General features: G+C 47.9%; 1 protein-coding gene across 1 annotated transcript; it reads right to left on the bottom strand.

Annotated features, from left to right (window-relative positions):
• Window positions 1–6515: 6515 nt before the first annotated feature.
• Window positions 6516–13425, bottom strand: RPP25L (ribonuclease P/MRP subunit p25 like). The gene is made up of 2 exons (XM_067530862.1): window positions 13257–13425; window positions 6516–10777 (listed from the first exon to the last, which is right to left on the bottom strand). The coding sequence occupies exon 2, from the start codon at window positions 10764–10766 to the stop codon at window positions 10209–10211; it is 558 nt and encodes a 185-aa protein (XP_067386963.1). The 5' UTR covers window positions 10767–10777; window positions 13257–13425; the 3' UTR covers window positions 6516–10208.
• Between the last annotated feature and the right edge of the window lie 509 nt (window positions 13426–13934).

Genomic DNA, 13934 nt, shown 5'->3' with positions numbered 1-13934 from the left:
TCGATCTGCCATTCGTGGCTCTGATGGGCTTGCCAGGACCAGTGTCCGCCCATCGCTGAGACCTGGCCTTGTCTTTGCCCGAAGGATGCGGCTGGGTGAGAGCCGTGCAGCTCGCCGCGCTCCGTTCCCGTGGGGCCCTGCGTGGCTGAATGCCTGCTCTGCGAGAGAGCGCAGCTCGCTGGGTGCCAGACAAACCCTCCAGAGGAGCGCTGGCACCTCGCGGGAGCAGCTCACTTGTTCCCCAGAACCTCAGCCGTCATTGTAAAAAATGAAGAGGGTCTCCAGCCGTTCTGTTCGCAAAGAAATCCTCCAGAAACGGGACCCGAGGGTGACTGCTGCAGCAGAGACAGTTCTGCAGAGAGCCTGGCGTGAGAGCTCGGGGAGTGAGTGACCATCCCCCTCATCTCAGCGAGGGGGCAATAGAGTCATAGATTAGAGTTGGAAGGAACCTCAGGAGGTATCTAGTCCAACCCCCTGCTCAGAGCAGGACCAACCTCAGCTAAACCATCCCAGCCAGGGCTATGTCAAGATGGGCCTTAAAAACCTCTAAGGATGGAGATTCCACCACTGCTCTAGGTAACCCATTCCAGTGCTTCACCATCCTCCTAGGGAAAAACTTTTTCCTAATGTCCAACCTAGACCTTGCCCACTGCAACTTGAGACCATTGCTCCTTGTTCTGTTGTCTGCCACCACTGAGAACAGCCTAGCTCCATCCTCCCTGGAACCCCCTTTCAGGTAGTTAAAGGCTGCTATCAAATCCCTGCTCATTCTTCTCTTCTGCAGACTAAACAAGCCTAGTTCCCTCAGCCTCTCCTCATAAGTCTTGTGCTCCAGCCCCCTAATCATTTTTGTTGCCCTCCGCTGGACTCTCTCTCCAACTTCTCCACATCCTTTTTGTAGTGGGGGGCCCAAAACTGGACACAATACTCCAAACACAGCCTCACCAATGCTGAATAGAGGGGAATAATCACTTCCCTCCATCTGCTGGCAATGCTCCTACTAATGCAGCCCCATATGCTATTAGCCTTCTTGACAACCAGGGCACACTGCTGACTCATATCCAGCTTCTTGTCCACTGTTACCCCCAGGTCCTTTTCTGCAGAACTGCTGCCTAGCCCGTCGGTCCCCAGTCTGTAGCTGTGCCTGGGATTCTTCCATCCTAAGTGCAGGACTATGCACTTGTCCTTGTTGAACCTCATCAGGTTTCTTTTGGCCCAGTCCTCCAGTTTGTTTAGGTTCTTCTGTATCCTATCCCTACCTTCCAGGGTATCTACCATTCCCCCCAGCTTAGTGTCATCCGCAAACTTGCTGAGGGTGCAATCTACCCCATCCTCCAGATCATTGATGAAGATGTTGAACAAAACCGGCCCCAGGACCAACCCCTGGGGAACTCCGCTTGTGACCGGTTGCCAGGTAGACATGGACTATAAGAGGGACTGAAGCCACTAAGCTGGGGGGAGTGGTAGATACAGAGTGACCTAAACAAACTGGAGGATTGGGCCAAAAGAAATCTAATGAGGTTCAACAAGGACAAGTGCAGAGTCCTCCACTTAGGAAGGAAGAATCCCATGCACAGCTACAGACTGGGGACCGACGAGTTGGGCAGCAGCTCTGCAGAAAAGGACCTGGGGGTTACAGTGGATAAAAAGCTAGATATGAGTCAGCAGAGTGCCCTGGTTGTCAAGAAGGCTAATGGCATATTGGGCTGCATTAGGAGGGGCATTGCCAGCAGGTCACGGGAAGTGATTATTCCCCTCTATTCGGCATTGGTGAGGCCGCATTTAGAATATTGTGTCCAGTTTTGGGCCCCCCACTACAAAAAGGATGTGGACAAATTGGAGAGAGTCCAGCAGAGGGCAACAAAAATGATGAGGGGGCTGGAGCACAAGACTTATGAGGAGAGGCTGAGGGAACTGGGCTTGTTTAGTCTGCAGAAGAGAAGAATGAGGGGGATTTGATAGCAGCCTTTAACTACCTGAAAGGGGGTTCCAGGGAGGATGGGGCTAGGCTGTTCTTGGTGGTGGCAGATGACAGAACAAGGAGCAACAGTCTCAAGTTGCAGGGCGGGAGGTCTAGGTTGGACATTAGGAAAAAGTTTTTCACTAGGAGGGTGGTGAAGCACTGGAATGGGTTACCTAGGGAGGTGGTGGAATCTCCATCCTTTAGAGGTTTTTAAGCTGAGGCTTGACAAAGCCCTGGCTGGGATGGTTTAGCTGAGGTTAGTCCTGCTTTGAGCAGGGGGTTGGACTAGATGACCTCCTGAGGTCCCTTCCAACTCTAATATTCTATGATTCTATGAAAGCTGCAGCAACTGTGATATTGCAAATGCCAACACTTTAAGCAATTTGTATAACCTAGCCCAGGATTCCTGGGGTTGTGCAGAGGCTTTTTCAATTATCTACACTCAAAACCCACAAAGTCCCTCTCTGGCCCTTTTGTGTGGGGGTCCATTAATGCAAATCATCTGTGATTAGCTATACAGATGACCCCAAAATTTGAAGGGAAGCATACCCTAGGCAGCCAGAGGCACAGGGACCTGGCATGATCAAAACCGTAGAGGGCACAAAGGAGGGGAAAGATGAGATCCTGATAAACGTACAGCCCTAAACTCAGGGAAAGGAAGAAAACAGCAGAGAGCAGAAAAGGGGGGTGAGAGGGAGAAATAACCAGCCAGCTGAACCCATCACATTGGGATAGTTCCGTTTCATCTTGTTTTCTTAAGGACCTGTCCAGAAAATCAATCATGCCAGCTGCTTCAGGAACTGGAGGGGTCAAGGTAAGGAGTGAAGATGGGTGTAAAAGGATTTTGATTTGAAATGGTCCATGGCCTGAGAGAATTTGTGGAGCCCTGTGTAAAAGAGGGACAGTCCTACCCCCCTTCTTAGCTAGGACAGCCATCAGGGTCTCGGGAGGGGGGGGGGGGGGCATGAAGGGAATCAGGGCAAACACAAATGCCGCATTGTCCTTTAAAAATGTTTGCTGCATTCGGCTTGGCTGATATATTCATCTAGCCAGGAGCAGCTTTCTTCTTTGCCAGTATTTTACGAGCTGTGGTTAGGAACCTGAGTGCAAAAATAAACCACAGGGCAGGGCTGCAGCAAAGGCAGTCTGAAAGCTGTGGCTTTGGTGCATTGTCGGAATGTAAAAATCAGGCGCCTTGGGCCATCTGGTGGCTGCTGCCGCTCTGCAGAGCCTGCCGCTGAGCTGCTATGCTATTTAATGGGTTTTTTCCCCCACAGCGAGTGTATTGGCCTCTCACATAGATCCAGATCAGGGAGCCTGCATCGCTGAGAGGGGAAATACTAGTCTACTCGATTGGAGTGTGATGGTTTTGTTGATCTCTGGATGCTCCTGTGACGGGAAAGGACCGTGTACTTCCGGAGCAGCGCTCACCCTGCCTGAGCGGGGCCCAGCCTCAGGAATCTAGTGCCCGACGGCCCAATTCGACATGGTGGCGAGCACCCCACCAGTCAGGGTACTTGGCCTTTTGCAGGACCGGACTTTGAAACCACAGAGGGTGGTTTCCTCAAAATCACTCAGCCCTGGCCTAACTCTGATGCCAGTGGGGCTGCCCCCAGTAACTTCAGGAGCAGAACTAGGTCCATGCAGAGCACTATGGAAAGTTCCAGCCTGTGTACACATCCTACTTGTTCCTACCGAGGCGTTGACACTATTTCCCCTGGGGGTAGCGGGACAGCCTGGCTTTGTAAGCTATCACCCACTTCAGACTTTTATTTTTATTCCTGCTGTGGAATTTTGCATCCATTAACATCAAGGCAAGAAGCAGAAATGTCACTAGCCCTTATATTTTGAAGACAGGAAAACCAAGGCTGAGAGAGGGGGAATCGACTTAGCTGTGACCTGAAGAAGAGCTCTGTGTGGCTTGAAAGCTGGTCTCTTTCACCAACAGAAGTTGGTCCAATAAAAGATATTATCTCACTCACCTTATTTACCTAAGATCACACAGCAGAGCAGTGACAAAGGCAGAAACAGAGCTCTGGCTCCCTAACTCACAGTCCCATGCTCTAGCCATTGTACCACGCTGCCTGTTACTGACATTGGGACAGCACCCAGAAGCGCCAACCAGCAGCAGGGCTCATTGAATCAGGAGAAGACAATCCCTTCCCCCAAAGAGATTACAATTTAAGGCAAAACAACACTTGAATGGCGGGAGGGAGGAATGCAAGTATGACCACAGGATGGTCAATTTTTATATCAGATCGTAAAGATACTGGTGGTTTAAAAAAAATAAAGGAAACAAAGAAAGAGGTCCATCAATGACTGTTAGCTAAGATGGTCTGGGTTGCAATCCCGTGCTTTGGGTGTCCCTAGCCTCTAACCACCAGAAGCTGGGAGTGGATGACAGGGGATGATCACTCGATGATTGCCTGTTCTGTTCGTTTCCTCAGCAGCACCTAGTATTGGCCACTGTTGGAAGACAGGCTACTGGGCTAGATAGATCGCTGATCGGACCCAGCTGTTCTTACGTTCTTAAGCCCAGCTGCTTGTCAAGATGTCCAAAATTAGCTGGGTTGAGGTCTGACAGGTGTCATGGCAGGAGTGGGCCTTGCAAATGGATTTGGAGGCAGAGGGGGTAGAGGTTTAATCAGTTCAGTGAGGGCAGGAGGCATGTGGACGAAAGCATGAAGTGGGAAATGCAGACAAGGGGCAGATGAGGCAAGTCTCGTTGGCAGAGGAGAATGGGGAAGGGCTACATCTATTATACCGTTGTTGTTACCATTTGAGTATTGAGACTGCAGAGTACAGCTTCCAGAATAACCTCCTCCTTGAAGTTGGCAAGAAGCACACCCCTCCTCGCCAGTGTTACCCACCACCGTCCACTAACCCCACCCTTGCCTCAGAACTTGCAGAGCTCTGTGCAGGCATTTATCCCAAGGCTGGAAGAACCCAATTAAAGCTTCATGGACCAGGCCTGAGATCAAAACAGCTCTTCACCTCTAAAGGGATTTCAAAGCTTTTTACCACCAATGACCATCCCACTAATAAAAGCAAACCCGGCTCTTCCGTCCCCTGCTTTTCTGGGGCAAGGCTTTTGCTCTGCTTGAGGGAGGTTTTGTGAATATTTTAGGAGGGATCATGAAGCCTCTGCACTTGAGGATGCCAAACAGCATAAAACATTAAGGAAGGGAAAGTGTGATCTTCAAAGGGAGGAAAGTGAACTTTTGAAATTCAGATGAAAGGAAGACGCCTGCCTTCAGCCACCCTGCAGCTCTCAATGCAAGGGTCGAGGTGGCAGCCCTTGGAACAGAGGACTTCAGACCAACAGAAGCCAAAAACGGGTAGGCAATAGCCAGCAACACTGAGATTCTTCTGTCCAACCAAGCTGGGACTAGCTTAGGTGGTCCCCATACATAGTACCTGTCCATACCAATCCGGGGGGCATCATCATTAAGTGATGTATTACTAGAGGCAGTTGCACATTTAGCAGACTAAACAGTTTGCATCTCTGGATTGATCTTGTCAGAAGGACAAGAATAGTTCTTAAACTCCTTTCTCCCCCGACCACACCGACTTTAAAGAATCAGGTGCACAATATAATGCGGCCCACCTGCTAGTCTAACCCCAGAGCAAATGCCTCACATGATAGGAATAGCTCAGGGTCCAAGTTCCAAGGCAGGCGTGCTGTGAATGCTGCCAGCTGATCAGCACAGGAAGGAGAGGAGAGGAGACTTCTGGTGGATTTATGAAGCAGGCTTTATGGGCTTCAAGGGGCATGTCTACACTGCCTTTGGGAGTGCGTCTCCCAGCCCTAGTCCACATACTTGCACTAGTGCTCTAAAAATAGCTGCATGGATGTTGCTTTGACATTGCAGCTCAGGCTCTCAAGCCCACTCACCCCCCTCTCCCACAGCCTCACAGCTCGTGTTCCAGTCCAAGCCCCAACCTCTACAAAACTATTTTTAGAGTGCTCGCATGAGCCCCGCCCAGCCTGCCAGGCTCACTCCCACATGCAGTGCAGACCCGTCCAAGGAGGTTTTCAAGCTGGAACCACTCGCAGATTATCACTTTGAACCTGGAAGCCAGAGATAGAATTAGCTATTGCTTATCGTTAGATTGTAAGCACTTTGGGGAAGGGACTCTTTTTTTGTTAGTGCAGCACCTAGCACAATGGGGTCCTGGTCTCTGATTGGGGCTGCTAGACTCTTATTACAATACAATTAAAGTAGTTCTTCAACTGTGGTCTGCAGAGAGATGGCTGGTCATTTAAGGGTAGCTCTAGCCCTTGTTCCCAGGTGCCAAATGGCACAGAGCTAAAAACCCATTACATAATTTCCTTTCTCCATTGCCATGAATGTATATAGTTGCAGGGATATTATATGGTAGCAAGTCAGAGAGGGGGTATCCACAAAAGTCTATTAAATTGGGGCCCCCTTGAGTTTGAGAACCCCTGCTTTGGCATGCATAACGAGTGTGCTATTAACAGGCAGAACACTGAATCCTGTGTGTTTATCTGTGTCTAATGTTGACAAGAATGACATTCTCCTGCTCTCTCCTGCCAACCAATAGCTAGAGAAAAGGGTACAGAACCTGAATCAAACTCTTCACCTGCATGACAGAACAAAGAAGAGCAGCAATTACAGGGTGACCAAGCCCCTCTGTTCCATTCTCCTGACAGAAAGGAACACATTGACTGCTCTGATTCAGCCATGAGGAAGCAGGACTTGCAGCTGCCACATAATTCTGTGGTTACATTTATGAGGTTCTCAGAATCAAAAGCATAGCTTCCTGGTGTGTTAATAGCAGGTTTACCAATATGTGTAAGTGCTGGAAAATTAGAGACATCCTCAGCTTCCTAAAGAAAGATTCTTAGCAGCACTGATTCAAAGTCATTCCATCTCTGGGGCCATCGCAGAGTTCATATGGTGTAGGAAGGAAGTCACAAAAATCCTCACTGGGAATAACAGTGCAGCCTCTGTCTTAGTTTCTAAGAATCACACACGCTCACAAAGGGTGGGTTGATGCAGTAATTTGATCTGGTAATTTTCAAACAAACACCTGCTTAAAAAATAAAAACACTTTGCAGCTTTGATTAACAGGCATTACATACTAAGTGGTACACTACAAAGAGCTTACACATGCCATTTTTGAATCTGTATTTCTTTCAAAAGGGCATTTTAGTAGAAAATGAAAGCAATTTGAGCCCTCTGGTGATAAGTGCACTAGACACAGTCAGCTTGATCAGTCCCTTGTACTTGCTTCTTTGGCACTTGTTACTTATCACTAATCTGCTAATTAGTTAATAAAAACAAGCTTCTCCCTAGATTTAAGGAAGAAAGGATCTCTATGCCAGCTGCTAGTTCTAGCATGCCTCTGCTGAATATAAGTTACCTCAATTCAAATAAAACCTTCTTTTTCAAAGTATCTCCAGCCATCATACATCTTGTTGCACTTTAACCAGAATAGGTTTGCTCATTTATTTACATTTAGTCTGCCAGATTCTCTCCCTGTTTAAGTACCTTGTTGAATCAGGGCCTAAATCATGGAAATAGTCACATTGAAACCAAAGGGACTCATGTAATTAGTTAGCTACATGCTGAAGTGGGGCCTCAATTTGTGTCCATCTTGACTATACAGAGTCAATTAAATGTTGGGTTTTTTTTAAATAGAGTGTCTGAAAACAAAAATACTTCACAAGCAGCTTCCAAGCCATATGAATTTATCTCACACAAACACATGCAAGGTTGTTACTCATGGCATAATCCCCTGGATAAATGTTAAATCTGCATTACAGACTTCATGCAGCTTTAACTCCTGTTATAATTTCTAATCACACAACGATCCTTAAACAAAGCATATCAAATTAAGTATGTTTGATTTCAGATCAATCTGATCTTAATAAAATCAGTTGAGCCTCAGAATCTGGGAACCTGAGTAAAGGGATGTAAACCAGCATCTTCACATCATGAATTTCAAGAGAGGCACATTTAACCTATCCATCTTTGTACATCTGCTTTATGATGTGATTCAACTATTTGTGGCAGCAGAGGACAAGAGAGGCAACAGTGAGCCTCTTAAAGGGAGCGATTTGTGAAAACCTCCTTTCCACCAGTTAAAAGGTAAAACTTCAGGTTAAAAACCATAGGTGACAAAACAACTTTCCTCCCCACACTATCAGCAATCCTTCTAATTTTTTTAAGTGAAAGTTTCATGAATGTGGTTCACTTTTCACCACTGACACTATGTTTAATTTTGTATTTCATTCAGCTTCGACAACAAATATAGAAGAGTCACTTTCACTTGGTCTCTCATACATCTCTCTCTAGCACTGGAACACAATGCTGGCAACGTTTAAATCCTCACAAAAAATGTTTTCATGGGATTGTGTGTTTCAAGGATGTATTTATTAGAGATGAGAGCACCAAGTAAGTCATGCATGAGTGTGAAAGAGATGGCTGACAAAAATTAGCTGTGCAAAAGAGTATGTAATTGTGAAAGCAACTGGTATTGTGAGAACACTACTTCTGTGATATGATGGAAAAGACTTTATATGCTCAACAGAGGTTAATGTGAGAGTCAACCTTGTGTGCTGGTGAGCATGCAGATTAAAAAACATCTTCTTGATTTATGAAAGTGTCTTGTGAAGTGACATAAAACACACATGCTTTCTTCCAATACTGACTTGTGTAAATCCTTGTTTTTATAAACACTTATATTTGTCTTAAATGGACCTAACAGTGGTCTTTTAAGTAAAAAATGGCTCTGGCAGGCACTGAAGGGAGTTCTGTCTTAATATTTCTTTGCAGATGCATTTAACAAAAGAGAAAGTGGAAATTATGGACATCATCCAGAAAGCAATTTGTAAGATTTGTTCTTGCAAGTAACAATCTTTCAATTACAACTGTAGAGTCTTTTTCCTGACCCATATTTGACTGAAACAGATACTCATGAAATGAAACAGCATAATAAGGAAACTAAGTTATTTCCTCTGCTTCTTTCTGAGAAGTTTTGAAGCTTCAGAACTATTTCAAAAATACCTTAAACAGATTTAACAACACAACTGCAAAAAGCTGCCCTGCAATCACTTTAGAGAACACAAGAGTTAAACCTTTCTTAGGCTTTAAAGGTGAATTGTAAAGGGGAAACAACCTGTTGGGACCTTTTACAATTCCTTAAGAAGAAAAAGTTCAACAAACTAATCCCTTCCTCCTCAGTCAAAGCTGAGTGTGCTCAGGTATCAGCCTAGAGTGATGCCCCTAGTCCAGTCCTCTAAATGTTATTAATGGTCTCCAGCAAAAAGAGGAAAGGATGGAGACAAGATTTCTAACGTAAAACACAAGATGAAACTTTATTTTAAGTCCTGCTTTAGGAATTATAAAAGGAGCACTAAAGGGAAAAGTATTTTTTGCTTTGGAGTTCACTATTAACAATTGTACTGAGCACTTATACAGAACTATAAGTCAAGATGATTTATACCAATTAGTCTATCCTTATAACATTCAGGTGACATGCAACATTCCCCATTCTACAGACAAGGAAAATGAGGAATAGAAGGATGCGACTCCCCCAGGATCACACAAGCAGTCATGGTCAGAGCTGAGATCCCAGCTCATATTTCAGATCACCAGTCTCTCTCGAGGAAGTAGCAGAACATATCCAAAAGAGAGAAAGGCTCTGTTTGGAGACATAGTCCAATAAAATGCCATTGCAATCGCTAGTTGGGAAAGCCAAAAATGCAACTTCAAGTTGAAAGTTCTACAACATAGCCCACTACCACTTTCATCTCTAATACAGATGCATGGCCTACTCAGACTGCAGCATAGCACGTTACATCTTCCAAAGCAGCACCCAGGGAAGCTGAAAGCTGCTCCATTTAATGCAGACTAGTTTTGGCCTCATGATTCCTGGCAAATTACCAATATAGTGCTCCATGAAGCAGAGTTTGGGAAATTTTGGGCTACCTTGCCTCATTATTAAACCACAACAGCAGAGATCACCAGGAGGTCTTCTATTTTGACATGGTTTCTTGTTGAATGCCAGACTTGTTAGGAGAAGAGTTTGTTTGCCAGGCTATGACCATATCTGTTTTCACACACCCCTCTTCCTTCTCCCAGTTGTGCCAGCTTTCAGCTCTTCTCTACCAAGGAGCTCAGTGACTCTTCGTTTGGTGGTTGCACTTGAACCACACTAGCTGGCGTGTTTGTTTGTTCTTAACTCCACTAACAATTGCTTCTGATATATCTTTGTCTCAAAGCTTTTTGTAAGATTCTCCCCGTCCTCCAACAGATCTAGGATGCTTTCCTGCATGGCCAGTCACCCTTCCTCCACCCTGCTTTCTCTTAATTTGTCCCTGGGACTCCGCTTTGAGCATATCAATCCAAAAGGCATCAAAAGAGCCTGGGGCCTGATATCCAGCTTCTTGGGAATCTAGCGCATCTTTGCTCAGCAAGACACATATGGCAGGAATATTCCTCTTCACTGTCAAGGCATCTAGACCTGCCTCAGGCACAATTGGCTCCCAGATCTCTTCGGTCTGTTTAAAGAGCACTTTGGTGATTTGGTGGAGTCCCTGGAGCCTTCGCTTCATGATTTCCACACAAGTGATAGTCTTGCTGACGGCTTTGCCACTGCCAGTGAAAAGGATCTGCCTGACTGACTCCGACTCCATCTTGCCGATGGCATAACCCATAAGATTTCTGATTTTGCTGCCATCCTTCACTTTCATCTCGATAATATCTGAAGGTAGGTTGCTGAATGGAAGGGGAGAGGGCTTCTCCACAGTCTTGGATTTCTTATAGTTCTCCATCACTCACACCACTGTAAATGAGAACAGTATCAATAAATACTTCTAATTATGATTCACAAAGGCACACTATCTAGATTCACAGGCTACATCATCTGACTGATAATAGAATTCACACTATTATTTGTACTATCATAGCACCTAGGAGACCTAGACAGGGACTAGGTTCCCATTGTGTTAGATGCTATATTGATTTCTAGCATGTTCTAGAATAACTAGCTGAACTCAATCTTTAAACAGTATCTTAATTCATATTCAACTATTTGTATTGTGGCAGCACCCAGGAATCTCATTAAGCTACAGGTTGCACAGAAATACAGGAAGATAATTTCAGAGGGGAGACTATTTCCTCATGCTGCTTACATTTGCCTGGAAACAATCAGAACTGTGTTAGGCACCTAAAGCTACGTGATATAGAAGAGTTCCAGAGGGGTAGCCGTGTTATTGTTTTTGCTGAAAACAGACAGAGTTCTGTGGCACCTTAAAGACTAACAACTTTATTTGGGCATAAGCTTTCATGGGCAGAAACCCACTTTGTCTGACAAAGTGGGTTTCTGCCCATGAAAGCTTATGCCCAAATAAATTTGTTAGTCTTTAAGGTGCCACAGAACTCTCATTGTTTTGTGATATAGAAGAATACATGCTGAGTAGTAGGCAAGTATGCCAAACACTTCCACTTTACATAACTCCACTTATAAATGTTATTTGCATGATTAAATGAAATTCTCCGGTTTAAGATGCTGCCAGGTACTGAGTTAGACATTCTGTGAGAAGACGACAGTCACACAAAACAGTAATAGGAACAATTTAATACATTGAGAAATTCAATAATAAACAGCAGGTTGGTTTGGATTCAAACATTTCCATTATCTGTAATCCAAGCCCTGCTTCTGTGTGGCTGGCACAAAGGAGCCAGAAACTGAAACTAACTCATCTAGTCTTGCAGACACAAGCTAAGAAAAATGATAAAACTCACTGGTGAAATGCAGGAATGAAGCCATTTGAATGAGCTCAGGGGTTATTAGTATCAGGGAAGGAAGGACTGTTATTTTCAAATCAGCAGGACATTTGCCACGTCTGTACCCCATAAGGGACCCTGGAATCTGCACAACATGAACCCTGAAGATATTTCACCTCAAGGACAAACAGTTCTCACCCCCAGAATAACCTTTAGCCTGACAAAACATGCAGTTCACAGAAAGGGGAATTTTAATGAAGGAGGCAGAGTGATCTGGAAGGATCAGGGTCACCTGACTCGAGCCAGTTATGGTACAAGGTCTGGGGTCAGATCTTGGCAAAGGTGAGGTTTGAAAGTATGGCCTTGTATTTTGGGGGCAGAAAGATGTGTCCCTAATGAGAAGGTGGGGGGCGGGGGAGATCTTTGCTTAGGGTTTGTGAAGGGGGTTGGAAAAGATACAGGAGGACTGGAATGGATACAGTGGGTAGGGGAACGGGGGAAAGATCTCAGCTCAGGTAGGAGGGATTGAGTAGATAGATATGGGGTAGGGAGAAGGTCTCTGCAAGGGGGAGTGCGTGGGGGGATTAGGATGGACAGACCCTGGGGGTGGAGGATTGGAAAGCATAGATACAGGAAATGGAGGAGGGTCTTTGCTCAGGGAAGGACAGGGATGTATAGATATAGGCAATTGGAGGGATGGAGGGTCTCTGCTCAGTGTTGCAGGGGGGATGATATAAGGGGAGAGGGTCTCCACTCAGAGGTGTGGGGCTGGATATGAGGGAAGGATGTGGGTGGGTTAGAATAGATGCATACAGGGTCTCTCTGCTAGGGGTAGGCAGATGATGAGGGGGGGAGGTTTCTGCTCAGGTGTGCGGGGGGTTGGGAGGGATGGATGGATACAGGGGGAGAGGGGGTCTGCACTCAGGGATGCAGGAGGTTTTGGGACGGATGGATATGGGGGAGGGGTGGATACAGGGGTCTCCACTCGGGGTGAGAGGAGATGGATACAGGGAGGGATTTCCGCCTAGGGGTGCAGGAGGTTGGGATTGATGACTACAAGGAGGATGTCTCCTCTCGGAGGTGCAGGGGGATGGAATCAGGGGAAGGGGGTCCCCACTTGCAGGGAGAGGGGGTCTCCGCTCAGGGGGAGGATGGGGATGGATGGGGGGGTTTCTGCTCAGGGGATGGATGGGGGGGTTGGGAGCCATGAATATGGGGAGGTCTCTGTTCAGGGGCACAGGGGGAGAACACAGGGAGAAGTCTCCGCCCAGAGGTGCGGGGGGGATGGTAACGGGGGGGGGTCCTCTGGTCAGGGGTCTCCACGTGCGGATGGGGTGGGAAGACGATGCAGGGAGTTGGGGGTGTCCGCTCGGGGGAGGGGCTAGGATAGATGGATACGGGGAAGGGGGGGTCTCCGCTGAGGGGCGGGAGGGACCCGAGGGGGAGGTGCCGGAGAGGGAGGAGCAGGGAGACCCCGCCGCGGCCCAGGCTGGCGCGGGAAGGGAGGCGCGGCCCCACCCACCCCCCGCTCTCACCTCTCCCGGAGCCCGGCCCGAGGAAAGCGCCGCGCACGCGCTGCCGCCGCCAACCGCCACCCGGGCCGCGCGAGCGCTACCGGCGCAGCTTTTATTTCCGGCTCACGGGCGCAGCGCGGGCGTGTCGCGCGGGCGACGTCAGGGGGGCGGGGCGCGCAGGACGGCGGTTGGGGGAGGGCGAGCATGCGCGCCGCACCTCCCACCCCCCGCCTCCCGTAGCGTCACGTGAGCCCCTCGCGTCTTGTGTTGTGCCCCGCCTCCCGGCGGCTGGCGGCGCTGTTACCATGGCTTCCCGTCACGCCTCCGTCTCGTGGCACGGGGCCAACAGGCCGTTGCCACGTCATGGCCCTAATGTCCGCCCCTCCCCCCTCCTCCAGGGCACCCCGCCACACCCCCTGCCGCCCTCCCCCGTGCCCCAAGGTCCCGCCCTGACCCTGGAGCCTGTGCTGCTTACGTCACGTGCCTCTTGCTGTCCCTGTGACGTCCGCTGTTACCATGACAACAGGCTGTGACGTCACAGGGCAGCGACGCTGCGAGGCAGTCCCTAGAGCCGGGGCAGAGCTGGTGGGGGGGAGGGGTGAGCAGTTTAGGACAGGAAGTGTCTAAACCAGCGGGAGAGAGGCTGTGTGGGGGCGGGAGAGGGTGGGGCGCTGCACAGGGAGCCGCCAGAGCTGGGTT

This window comes from Emydura macquarii, unplaced genomic scaffold (assembly GCF_026122565.2).
Source record: "Emydura macquarii macquarii isolate MOO-44397 ecotype Brisbane River unplaced genomic scaffold, CSIRO-AGI_Emac_v2 contig_3114, whole genome shotgun sequence".
Classification (NCBI taxonomy): domain Eukaryota; kingdom Metazoa; phylum Chordata; order Testudines; family Chelidae; genus Emydura; species Emydura macquarii.
Note: the sequence above shows the minus strand (reverse complement) of the source record. Positions and strands in the feature narration are given on the sequence as shown.

Excerpts from the sequence above, each read along its gene's own strand:
- RPP25L (XM_067530862.1), bottom strand. The coding sequence starts at position 10,766 with ATGGAGAACTATAAGAAATCCAAGACTGTGGAGAAGCCCTCTCCCCTT.